At 40.5% G+C, this 13,342-nt stretch overlaps 1 protein-coding gene across 1 annotated transcript in view; it reads right to left on the bottom strand.

The window, feature by feature from the left end:
- The window catches only part of dnah7 (dynein, axonemal, heavy chain 7), a gene marked incomplete at both ends in the record, with an annotated part of 63,506 nt that overhangs the window by 20,557 nt on the left and 29,607 nt on the right, over positions 1 to 13,342 (bottom strand). Inside the window, 14 exons of the mRNA XM_083908697.1 lie at positions 768 to 931; positions 1,584 to 1,769; positions 1,982 to 2,162; positions 2,895 to 3,241; positions 3,372 to 3,702; positions 3,828 to 4,057; positions 4,399 to 4,644; positions 5,141 to 5,767; positions 6,452 to 6,671; positions 6,904 to 7,030; positions 7,579 to 7,747; positions 7,868 to 8,023; positions 10,417 to 10,614; positions 11,649 to 11,870. Of these exons, the coding sequence (XP_083764823.1) occupies positions 768 to 931; positions 1,584 to 1,769; positions 1,982 to 2,162; positions 2,895 to 3,241; positions 3,372 to 3,702; positions 3,828 to 4,057; positions 4,399 to 4,644; positions 5,141 to 5,767; positions 6,452 to 6,671; positions 6,904 to 7,030; positions 7,579 to 7,747; positions 7,868 to 8,023; positions 10,417 to 10,614; positions 11,649 to 11,870 (3,404 nt within the window). The remainder of the gene's footprint in view (positions 1 to 767; positions 932 to 1,583; positions 1,770 to 1,981; positions 2,163 to 2,894; positions 3,242 to 3,371; positions 3,703 to 3,827; positions 4,058 to 4,398; positions 4,645 to 5,140; positions 5,768 to 6,451; positions 6,672 to 6,903; positions 7,031 to 7,578; positions 7,748 to 7,867; positions 8,024 to 10,416; positions 10,615 to 11,648; positions 11,871 to 13,342) is intronic.

Here is a 13,342-nt window from a genome sequence, read left to right as displayed (position 1 = left end):
CAGACACACAGAGCCAACAACAATACTTCACTCACACTCCGCGGGGTGAAGTAACAATAGGGGGTATTGAGAGGACAAAAAAAATGGAGATGCAGAGAGCAGCTTCCATGTGAACATTCACTCTCAGCACATTTTGACAGCTCACAGTTGGATAGCACACCGGGGGCCATGAGTGTTGTGATTAAAAAGCAATGTTACTGCTTCATTGACACAAACAAGCAGATGTCTTGTAATGTTTTTTTTTCTTCCTGCACCGTGAGGATGAATTAAACAATGTCACATGGGTTTGTACATCAGATTACAATGTGTCGTTGTCTCCTTCTTATTTTAAACTGACTGGATGTTAAGTCATCTGTGGTTCAAATCTATACAAGCTGACCAAAGCACACAGAAAAAGAGTAAAAAAGAAGTGGAAAACAGTAGCCAGTGATTTCAATGACGGTATTGTAAAAGAGGTCCTTTGCCTCCAAAGTGTTGCTACGGTGAAAAGTGCACATTGACTTTAGTTTTCTAATCCCCTCTTCATTTTGTAACTTGGAAATTCTGTCAAATTCTTTTCCAGGTATTTTCTTCACTTTCAAATTCATTTTTATGGACTGCACAATAAAGTCATTTTTTATTAACACTGTCTGCCAATCAATCAGGTGAAGAGCAGCAGAAGAGCTGCCAGAGACACACACTGCTGGTGCATGGACCTCTAAATGTTATAAATTGCTAGACTACTGTTTCTCCTCAAGAGAAATGACAGGGTAAAGCTTGATACTCACGCAATGATGATGGCGTTATCTATGGAGAAGCTGTCTGATGGTAGGCCAGCGATGGTCCACGTGCAGATCTTTACTGGGTCACCCAGTGATGTCATCAAAGACATGCTGGGGGAACATGGGATTCCCTTAGTCTTACAAAGATCCATCCACTCCTTCATCTGATCCTGTGGAGGAGCACATGTACTTGTTAAGGGCTTTATTTGGCTAATTCTGAAAATCAAGCATGAACACTCAAACAGACATTATAATAAACAGTATAATGTACACAGCCAGAACTAGAGTGATTTCACAGGCATCAAAATGGATACCTCTCAGCTAAACTGCTGTTTATGTTTGATGTCATTTTTGTCTCTTACATTTTCATTAATGGCCTTACAATTAATGAATATATTAATGCAAAATGCAGCAGAAATGCCTCAGACCCATTCAAATGTCCAGTGTGGAAAATGTATTGACAAATAAGGAACATACTACCCATGAATGTTTGTATAAGTGGAGCTACTTCAAAATAAAAATCTTTTTTGGGTGGTTTTTGTGATGCATATATCATGGTTCTTCAGCAGCCTGAATGTATTTCATGCTTTGAATTGAAATCTTGCTCCACAAATGAAGAAAAAATACATCTTTTCAGGTGTACTAAAGCCACTATAGATACGTTCAGTGTGTGGGAAATGGAGGAGTGAGCAGAGCAGTCCTTTGTTTGTTACAATCTGCAGTCTCACTATTAGATGTCACTAATTCTTGCACACTGGACCTTTACTGACAACTAGTATTCCTTTCCACTTCAGTACAAAAGTGCCTAATCCATCAGCTCACGTGTCTGTAGCTGGAGGTGAAGGCTCCCAGGTAAGCTACGATGCCTGCTGAGATAAGGATATCCCCCGTCAGATTTCTGTAGAGCTCTCCGAGATTGAGGGCCATTTCGCTCCACCGCGTTTTCTCTCCACCAAGGCCTCCAATCAGCTGCTCTGCTCGCTCAAGCTTCTTACTGCACAGATCCACCTGTGAGACATAATCAGAAGAGGGGGAAAAAAATGCGTTGTCCTGCTGTATTTTTATCCAGGTTAAAGAAGGGAAAAAATGTCCTGCTAACCAGAGCAAATCTGTGCAACTCAGATTGGACCTCAATGGGTTAAGGGTAAATTATCTTTGCCTTGCTGTTCTCAGACTTTTATTTAAGACAGAAATAAATCTACAATCAGAAAAACATTGACCTGATTCTCCAGGTCAGCTTTCTTGTTTTTATTAGCTTCCAAAGTTTCCTGAAGCTTTTCAAGTTTATCTTGGACTTCTTTGAGGGCAGCCTGCTTTCTCTGCAGGCCCTCCATGGCCACCTTCAGCTCCCCTTCAGCTTGTGCAAGCTTCTCCTTCTTTGGAGCCACCACCTTGGCCACTCTGAAAGACAAATTAAGGATTCTTCATTTGGTTGGATTCATAAATAGCTGTGATTACAGGTAATGATTTCATTATTTCAATGATGTTCGATCATAAGTTCAATAAGGAAGACTGATCTGTTGTATGCTTCTATCCCAGTATTTTTACTCATCAGCTGGTCTCATCTGTCCCAATAGAGCTGCATTGACATCATTGGCATATTTTTATTTTTTATTTTTTAAATTGTCCTTGTCCTCTTGTGCCTTATCCTCTGAAGTGTAGATGTAAGCAACTGGATTCGCTTGAGTTTTCCTGAAGATGTTTCACCTCTCATCTGAAAGGCTTCTTCAGTTTCGAGTGTTAGCGGTCTCATGGGATCCATCCTTCTTCACACTTCATCCGTCACCAGGTCACCAACCACCATCACCACCAGTGTCTAAACCTCAGGGGGATTGTCTCAGTTGCTGCTCAGAAGCCGATGCCCTCAGCTTTGATATATCCCTCATGTTCAAGATTTTTTTATAGACAATTGGCACATTTTTATTCTGTCTACAATATATTCATGTTTCATCCGCTAGTCCCTCCTTATTGAATTGAACGAGGTTGGGAATGGCTGCTATACAACACAGAATAGAACCCTTTTTCCATTTACATGATGTACATATGTGAACAAGTACAGTATGTAAATATTATATCAGAAGATGTATATGTTTGACAGTGTTTATACACATAGGAAGAAGAACATGAACTTACTTGTCGTACTTGTCCATGGCACAAACCCACTTGCACAAGCCTTCAGCTGCTGTGGATGCAGTTCGAATCTTCTCTGGTACAAAGTCTGGATTAGTGATGTACTTGCTGCGGATGACGCTGATCAGATTTGATGGGATGTTGTCCTTATCATACTCTTTGAGGCTCTGGAGAAATTTTATATCTCCCAGAAGCTTTTTAGCCGGGCCCCAGAAGTCCTCCACTTTTTTACCAGAGCCGGAAGGGTCTGGCACTCGATCTGGCTTGAGGCCTTTGAGAATGCAGATTGCCTCCATCACCAGTTTGACAGCAGGAGGTGGGCTCTTCATGGACTTCACCACTGTGATATCCTGCAGATAAAAAGAAGCACATTAGACGTTAGATCTGCCCTCTTCACTACTCTATATCATTACATCTGTCATTTCATCCAACTGTAAGAGTATGATCTTACATAAAAAAAAGAAATGAAATTATTCTAACCTGAGTAGTGAGAGTGTTCAAAGCAGCCAAAGCTGACTCCAGCACAGGCAGGGCTTCAGCAAGGTCAGCATCACACTCATCCTTAATAGCCTTTGCAGCCATGGCTTGGTCATTGGCTGTGGCCTCATCCATTTTCACCACCTTCTCTGTCTCCGCCACCTCCACAGATTCATGCTTTATCACCACCATCATCTCATCCACCTCTTTACTGGCCACAAGCAGCTGTGGCTGTAGAGCCTCCAGCTCAACTTGCATGGTGGCCACCTGATTCGCTGCCGACTCCAGTTTCTCAAGTCCCACCTCGTAGCGATGTTTCAAATTCATTACCTCACTGGACAGAGGACAGAAAGAGATCATGGAAGATTCTAATCAATCAAGGCCCTTATAATTACAGCAAACATGAACCTTGACAGTTATTCCTGATTTATAATCCAATCTGAAGTGAGAGGATCTTACGCTCTTTTTGTCTTTAGAAGGGCTTTGAAGGTGGAAATGAGCTCCAGGTATGAGGTTGGAGTGACATAATTGTGGCGCTGTAACTCAGCCAAAAAGCGAACTGACAGCTCAATAGTTGAAGTGTGGAAGCTCTTGCACATGTCAATGCAGCCTGCTCGGCACTCATCTGTCATCTCGACATCCTCCAGGAAGCGACAGGCCACCGCCTGCAGGGCATCTTCAGGCCAAGTCTGACAAGGCAGGAAATATTCAGTATATTCAGTGTATTTTACTCGCTGCTATGGTTCCAATTCAAATAAACTTTATTTTAATCCCAAAGGAAATTCTTTTTCTTGAAATGTCAGCGCAAATATGGGCTGTGATTGGTCATAAATAATGGATTATTGGTTGAAGTTGAGAAAATTAATAAATAAATATTTTGTCCTTCAATTGGCATATTCGCCCCCCAGTGATGAGGTGACAACATTCATGCATAAAACAATACATCATTCCTGTCTCTGATTAACTACCCAGAGCACCTTGTAGTGCGACCAGCAGTGAATCCACACTCATGCATCATACATACACTTACCTGGAACCAGTTAATGGTGCAGCAGTTAATGAGGGCCGGGAAATGTCTCAAGCGGTTCCTGAAGGCATCTCCGATGGGACTCATGGCCAACACAACATGCAGCTGTGTGCGACAGCGCTCCACAAACATGTTGAAAAGAGACAGTGAGCTGCCGTCCGTCTGCTTGTCCCGGTCACGCTGCCTGTCCAGCACGCGCATTCGCTCACAGATTTCTTGCTTCTCATCTACTGCAAACAGGTTAGGCACCTGGAAACGACCAACATATGAATGTAGAATGGTATGCATTTGGGTAATGAAAAAAAAAGAAAAGGTGAAGCTGAAGAAATATGATGGAAGTAGCTGTTGCAAAAGTTAAAAACTGGAAAATGAGCCTATTTTTCACTTGATTTATATCCTCAGAAAACATTTTCCTGAGGAGTTAATGGTCTCAATCACGAGTTGCAGGTCTCTAATAGCTCATGATATCAATTTAGGAAATTATGTTCCCATTCAGAGGAACAGATAATGAAGCGTGGTACATGTGAGTGGACACCAGTGTGATTGACAGCGAGTGTCTTCCAGAAGGTTGCAATTGACGTCTGTGTCGTGACACTTCAAAATGGGAGTTCCTTTTGCAACCAGAAGACCTGGTCTAGTTTTTATCTACAGTCTAAGAGCAACATAATATTTACTCACAGATCTTCTAATTAGCTTGTAAATATAGAATAATACATTTCTCTGTGTTCCCTCCCACCCACTGTACCTCACCAGTATTGAGCAAGTTGCCAATGTCCTCCAGAAATGACTCAATTTTGATTTGCGTGTCTGTAAAAAGAAAGACACCATGGGCTTCACCCAGTGCGGACTTCTTCATGATTAGCTTCAGGTCATCATGCCATTCAGCCACTCCATATGTCTTGGAGATCTCCACTTGGAATAACTCTGCTTCTGCCATGTAAGCAGCCAAGCGGGTGAGAGACTGACGCCCAGTCCCGCCCACACCCACCAGCAGGGCATGTCCGCCCGGCTGCTTCAGGATACGGGAAATGCGGCACACATGCTCAATGGCGAAGCGAAAAAGCACCAGATTCATAGGCGCCTTGCTAATGTTGTTAAATTCCTCCAGGTGGGAGTCAACCACCTGTCGCAGTGAGTCCAGGTCGTGCACTTCGCGGTAGTTGCGGTCCTCTCCCTTAGGGTCATGAAAGTCACAAAACATAAGGCTGCGCAGGTCGTCCTCGGTGACTTGTCCGTCCCGGTCCTGGGCGAGATGTTGGAAGAGCTGATGGAAGTTTTCCTTCAGGTGACTCTCACAAACAACCTGTAAATGGCTTACAAGCCAGGAGCGATCTTTGTCATGGACTAATCGATCGTAGTACACCCTCAGGACCTGAGACGCAACAAAACAAAGAAAGAGAGAGTTTGGAAGAAAATTAAAGAAAGAGTCAGTGATGTTGCAGCACAGACAGCAGGTTGCAAATTCAAACATTATGGTGCAATGCAGTAACGGTACAGACAATTATGAACACTGGCAGAAGATTAGCAGTAAAACACCAATAATAAGTAAGGCAGGCATATGTGATTGTGGGTGTATTATAATACATTTCTAATTACTGTGTTTCCAAGACATCTCTACTTTATTTGCAGTTGCAGCTACTTTAATTCAAGCTGAACTGAACTTGTTGGCTTAAATGTGTCATTATGATATTAAAAGTGACTGCATTGTGAAATGGTGATATGACAACAACATCATTCACACTAATCCCCTTTAAGCCTTGCTTTTACTTTGTCTTTGCCACTAGGATGACTATATACTGCACAAAATAATTGTATTATTCAATATCCAAAAGCATTCTGACAATCAAAAACTAGCATTCACCAAGTATCTCTTGTGTTTTTTTCAGGTGACTACCCACTGGCTCCAGGAAAAATGAACCCGTGTCCTTATCGTCACCTTGTCACATCAAGTCTTTACAACAGTGACCAAACAGAAACCACAAAGGACAATACAGTTGTCTCATTAAGTAGCTCTCAGGTATTTTAAACAGTTGTGTGTGTGTGTGTCTAACTTTACCTCGTGCACCCACAGCCGTTTGAGGACACCCGGTTCATCTGCAGTCTCTGGACGCGAGAGGCAGATGCCCTGGATGACCCGGGAGACGTCACGCAGATTGAACAGATAATGAGACTTTGTGGGAGTTGGTAGCAGGTTCTTGGTGGCTTCTTTATACACAGACATGGTGCTATTCACGATCTGAGAGGTCAACGCTGCACATGGCTCAGGGAAAGCAAACCTGTGGATGTCAAGATAGAGCCATTGCACAGATTGTATTTTAGAAAATGTATTTGTCATTTTTTGATGAATGAATACATGATATGTTTTCAAATGTGGGAGAAAGACGAAGTACTGTAAATATAATTTACTAAACAATGACACTGTGATCTTTGCCTAAAATGTGCATGATGAAATTGCATGTGAAGGGTTTGGTAATGAAGTTACACATGATACATATTTAGTATAGTTACCGTATAGTAAAATGCCAGTCTACAATCCTGGAGAAAATCGTATACATTGTCTTCTCATCAAAGGTATTAATGGTAATCATGTTGAAGTGGCGCAGAAAACGAGGTGTAACAGGGTTCCGCCCTCCACCTGGAAACAAGCAGAAAGCAAAAAATTCAAAACATAATTCTGAATGTAGATAAAACTTCATATTTTAATTTCTCAAAATTCTCTTCAAAATCTCGAAAAAACCACAAAGGCATTAAAAGACTAATTGAACTGAATTGAATTGTTTTCGGCAGCTACAACACAAACTCTACAAATTGCTCACATACTGTTGAATTGCACAAAATACCTGGAAAAACAGATTTTGCATTTTAACTGTGCATTGATAGCTCATTGTCGCTAACATAATCTTTAACATCATGTTATACAACAATAAAAAACAAGCTTTTCCATGAAAGGCTGTCAGTGCAAGTGTGTGAGCACCTGCCAACCTCTTTCTCTTGTAGCTGTCGTTGCCAGCTGCTACATAGGTAGTGTGGATGCTCAACATTTGCAATTTATAAGCACTTTAAGGTAGCCAGAAGCTCAACATACGCACCTTTACTTTCAACAGTCTAATGCTGTGAAACAATATCACTGATGTAACAATGATGCCTCTAATAAAATGCAGGAACGTTACAGCTGCTCCTTACCAGGTGGTCCCATGGCACATATGATCTGGGTGTCCACGAGGTTGATCATGGAGCAGTCCTTCATGTCGTACCAGTTCCCGTGATCCAGCCACTGTCGCAGCAGCTCCACAGGCGGCTGGGCACCATAGACCTCCCTGGCTGGCATGTTCACATCATCCACAAATACCACCTGATGACATGTGACACACGTGTACATATGATAAATATAATTGTTGATGAAACCACAAGGAATGAGTGTACACTGATAAATAACACAAAATATCATATGTATATGATAAGGTGAATGTACCATTTTCTTCCCCGATGGAGGGCCGAACAATCCCTTGCGTCGCTTATCCAGCTTGGACATAAAAATGTTTTGGGTCTGGGCAGCTGTTGTCTGGGCTGAAAAGTTGATGAATAAAGGGCTGTACACATCCTTCTGCAGCTGGTTCAACAGGAAGTCCTGAACAAGACATATATGAGATGAAATATGAGCATGAGACTATCAAGACAGGTCACAGTTTGTGAGTGTATATAGTTTACTCAATATTGTGGATGGATTGAATGGATTGCGTGAATGTTTTCTAATGAACTGTGGCTTCTCTGTGTATGATTTTTCGAACACCAGGTACCTAAAGTGAAGGTTAAGTAAGTCATGGACTTATTTCGGCAAATCAGTGCAATCAAGGAACTAATTTGGTTGATAAGTGAACCCTTGGCGCAAATAAAACGCTCATTACACTTTTGAATTTGAAGCATGATGATTTTATTTTCAAGACACAGGTTGAATAGATATCAAATGATAATTTCTAATTTGCTTCTGAAAATGGTTGTGATAAGTTTTAAAATCTAACCAAATGTGCCAATTATTATGTATTTTATTAGATAAAAAGTAGATCTCAGTTAACTCTGGAAAATGACTTTGGAATGAAGTAGGAAATTAGTTACCCTTTGAGGACACATTCTAAGTAATGTTCTGTGGGTCAAAAGGGTAAAATCAATGAATTTTAGAGTCTCCACGCGGGGTTTACAAAGAGCCTTTCACCAAACACTAAAAAGGCATTTTACAAAAGGTCATTTTGATAAATGGGTCTCCTCTCTCTTTGTGCTAACAGCGAACATAGAGAAGAGAACACAGTCCTGTGTGATTTGATGTATTTAATTAGAATTTAATCTATTGCCATGGCACTTTTATTATGAACGGTGTGAGTTTGAAGCATGGTCTAGCTTTCCGAGCGCACACGTGTGTAAGCGTGTGCTCATCGTTCATACAAATGCCTGTGAAATCCTGGGTAATGAGCTGTATAATTGAAGTGGGCTTGTGATGAGAATGATCACAGGATGCAGCCAAGGTGCATCATTATCCTCTTGTCTAAATTATAATCCAGTGGCACAGCTTGCCTCTGACTCACTTCAGAGATGTCTGGGGTCGGTGATGAAACACTGTGTGCATTTATCTGAAGGCACAATGCTAGTTATTTTCTTATGGACCGAGTTCATCACTAGATTTCCACAATGAGATGATTCCTATTTTCTCCAGAGTCTCAAGTTTAAACACATATATGGATAAGTTAGTGAAGGGAAGGGAAGAAGACGGATTATTCCTTCATATAAATAGCCAAGTGTCGGCTTAGAGACACTTGGTTTCACACCTGGTACCAGTGGCTGAGTTGCTTCCAAATGATTTGTGTGTTCATAGCACTTAATCTGGATTCCCTATGGCCTGTTCTATATTGCTTGGATGTAAAGGCTCACTCATCCTATGGGATACTATTGGCGGCATGTTTTCAAGCTTATGATAATGATTTCTGCTGCTAAAACTCTAAAGCCTGAGCACAGGGTCAGTATGAAGAAAAAATGAAATCCGTAAATCCTCAAATATGTATTTGAGGACACTTGGTGCAAGAGAAAAGGACACAAAGGATCGAGCAAGACGGAGGCGGATGATCCGGAAAAAGAAGAATTTTTGTAAGGACATTCTGTGAATTACTTTCTAAGACATTTCTATGACACTTAGTAGGGCCATTTTAAAATGAAATCAGGTAGAGAAAACAGAGGGCTGCTTATGTTTCAATGCGAGTAAAGTAAACTAAAGCAGATAAGGCCAGTTACAGCACTTTTTAAAGCTGCTATTAGCTAACTTTCGGGAAGTACATCCCCAAAAATTAAACGCTGTAGAACAGCGATGGCTGTCACAATGCAAAGCTATTTAAACACATACCTTTAAAATAGAAACAAGTCGGATCTAAACCAATGTCAAATGAGTTCACACAATGCTAATTAAGCCTATGAGCTCCACACGACTCACTGTGTTCCTCAGAACCGATTCGATCTCAAGTCACTTGGCGATATTTCCGCCCTGCACACAGCATTTGTAATCTGTTTTATGTCAAGACAGATGGAGTCAACACTAACATTGCACAAGTAAAGTGAGACAGCTGCAAACAGAATGGGGTATGACTGAGAACACAAAGAAGCACCCACGTAAAGTTTCAGAAGTGAAATCCTCTGTGCAGCAGTTTCACAGGATCAACACCACTTGTCCCACCCCCCTCCACGCTACCATTGTATGCACAAACACTCCCGTCAGTCAGGTCTGATAGTATTGCTCATTGTCAGATGAAGAACACAGCATATGCTGTATTGTTTCTGTTCACAAAGACTAAACAGAGACCGAATAAAAACACAAAATACAAAAAAGTTACGCACTGCAGCTGTACATATTTCACCGACAGCAGCTTTAAATTAATGCATCAAACTCTTGTTTTTGCTTTTGGACATATGGAGTTGACTCGGACCATCCTTTAGCGAGTTAGAGAAACTGATGATGACATTTAAATATAACAGTCAACTCACCGTTATGTAGACACTCTTGCCAGTACCAGTGGGGCCGATGAAAATCGTGGGCTTCTGGTGTGTGATGAGGAGCTGCATCAGAGCCATGTAGCGGATCGTGTTCTCAGTGGGTACAATGATCTCATTGAACTGCACATCTTTGCATAGAGGGGGGGCGATCTTTAGCTCATCTGTCCACAGCTCCCACCTGCCCCGTCCCTGAAGAAGAACATCCGTTTACTGATTTTGAACGTAAGGTATGGAGACACAACAGATTAAGATGTTGTAGGTAGTTTAATTTTAGATATAAAATTCCAGTGTGGTACCACAAATAACCAAAACATACCAGAAGGGCCACATATCACTGGGCTCATGATAATGTAGTCTGTAAGTAAAGTAAGAATATCTGGATTTTTCTACGACATAAAACCAGGTGTTGGATGTTATGGGACAATTTATTTGTGTAATTTACATCAAGAAGTCTCTTTTGCAACAGACAATTTGACAAGACACAGAAGGAAAAAAGCACAGGTGTATATTAAATTACTGATGGCTAAATTTCCATTGAGCTGCTTCAGCTTCAGTTTCAGTTTATTGTTGCCGACACAGTCACGTGTCTTACTGGGAACTGAACAGAGCTGTTATTGATTTTATATTAGTAACATAAAGACTAACCCCTATTAAAAGAATATATATAAAGCAGATATACATATGTACATATATATATATATATATATGTTCCAGAGTCACAATCAATAGCATTGTAATCCTGATCCGTGGTAGTTATACTGTTTACATTTAGGTCGCCCTCCAAACATGACCATAAAAACCTAATTTCTTATTCTTTTAAACCCTAAACCATTCATAGTAGTAGTCAACAACTTTCTTATTTTCTTTAATAAAAAAAAAAAAAAGTTTTTACATTTAAACATCACTTTGTTTACCATCATTCATGATAGAAAATGTAATTTACTGGCAGCAAATGCCAGGCAGGTGGAGTAATGGTACAGAGACTCTGGCGCGACACTTTGTAAAGGTTAAACAAAAAAAACTAAATAAATAAATAAACCGATACAGTATATTTTTTGTGACTCTGTACAGTCCACCAGTTGGTGGTGATTTCCCTTGTCAGGTATTGTAATTATAGCAAAAAAACAACACAACTACTGTACAACCACTTAAAAACTCAGCTCATTATGATGTAAATCAAAATATCAGTGTTGAAACTATGCTCAATCCAGTGAAAGACGTACCTCTTTAATGAAGCGATACTGGTAAACTGTTCCCTCAGTGGGCAGAGGTACACTCAGCTGTTTAGGTGGAGCCTCCACAGTGACCTGTATGCCGTGGCGGGCCTGCGTCTCCTCACTTAAAGGACCCTTCAGAATTTCCCTGACCACAGTGTCAAACTTGACTCGGCCAGAATCATCGCAGCTGGCACCGAGTGACCACACCAGGCAGAAGACAAAAATGCCCTGTATGAAAGTTAAAGACAAAAATGGTTCATGCTTTTTTTCAGTATAGATTGTTGTACTTGTTTTAATGTGTAACAATCCATGTGCTTAGTGTTGTCCTGAAATAAAAATGCATAAATAATCCCTCTACACATATGGAGTTTGCAAATTAAATATTGATTAAAATGTACAGCAACCATGTAAATGTGTAAACCAGTGTACAGATAATGTTATGAGACACAACAGCATCCACAGAGAAGAAAATGTCTTTGTTAGAAAAGAACAGCAGGAACAGTGTAGGATTTGGAAATGAGGCTTAGCAGCGTCATGATAGCTCCTGCTGTTAAAAGGCTGATTAATTCAACACTTTGATAATGACTGGCTGAGCAACATGGGAGAGAAGTTTGAAAGGCATTCATCAGTGCAGCGTGCCACAGGGGGATAATAGCAGTGCTTTCAAAAGACATGATTCAGTGGCAAAAAACAAAAAAAATCATTTGGAACTCGTGCAGGGGACAGAAGAAATTACTCATCTACTAAAACTTCTCTGCTCTTTGTGGGCCTGTGTACAGGCAGATATGATGAGCATGGACATATTTAAAAGGTAAAAGACAGACGCCTCTTTGGTGTGTGCTGTATGTTGTTCAAAGAAGAGGTAAATCCAGTGCAACATGTTTTCCGTTTATTCCGAGCTGAGTCTGAATTGAGCTGAAAATAACTTCTGCTGTGGATAAAAGTATTTTTGGTCATTCAGACCATAGTTTGAATTTTAAATAAAAAAACAACCAAAAAACCAACAATTTCATAAAAGAAAACCTACATGTAGTTTTATTGGCACTAGCTCATTCTCTCCCATGATACCGAGTTGTTGTTTTTCCCTCTTACCATTTCTATTTTTAAAGCTAATTAAAGCTAAGATAATTGTTTCCAATAGGTGTGAAATAAGCTTCACACACTTTAGGCAAGTCTTTTTTGTTTGCTTCCACTATGTCTAATGCTTTCTCACAAGTACACAGATACTCTTTGATCATTTCTGTTCATGAAGACCAGAGGAAGAATAATATCATCATCATCATGTTCAACAAGTTGATTTCACAGTGTGATCAAGTGCAAGCTTCTTTGAACAGAAGATCTGATGAAATGTGAGGTAACAGGTGAATTTGTCTTCGTGGTCAGATCAGTGATTTCTGAACATGAACACTACATGTTGCATCATGCAAGTACATACTGAAGACTAGTAAAACAAATTAAACTCAGGCAGTGGCTGTGCTGAGACTTGTCACAGTGGGAAGTGAATGTCATATGTGAGAGACAGTTTTCCAGCAAGCAAAGCTGAAACATTCATTAATGATTGTTGGTCTGCAAAGATGCCGTCTATTAGCATAATGGCTTTCACTGATGGCGTCGCCTGCTGCGGCTTTACATTGGTGATAATACTTTAATAATAATAATCGTAATCAGTGGCAAACAGTAATTGTAATAGAGAGCATGGA

The sequence above is a fragment of the Microchirus variegatus genome, assembly GCF_963457635.1.
Source record: "Microchirus variegatus genome assembly, chromosome: 22".
Taxonomy (NCBI): Eukaryota; Metazoa; Chordata; class Actinopteri; order Pleuronectiformes; family Soleidae; genus Microchirus; species Microchirus variegatus.
Note: the sequence above shows the minus strand (reverse complement) of the source record. Positions and strands in the feature narration are given on the sequence as shown.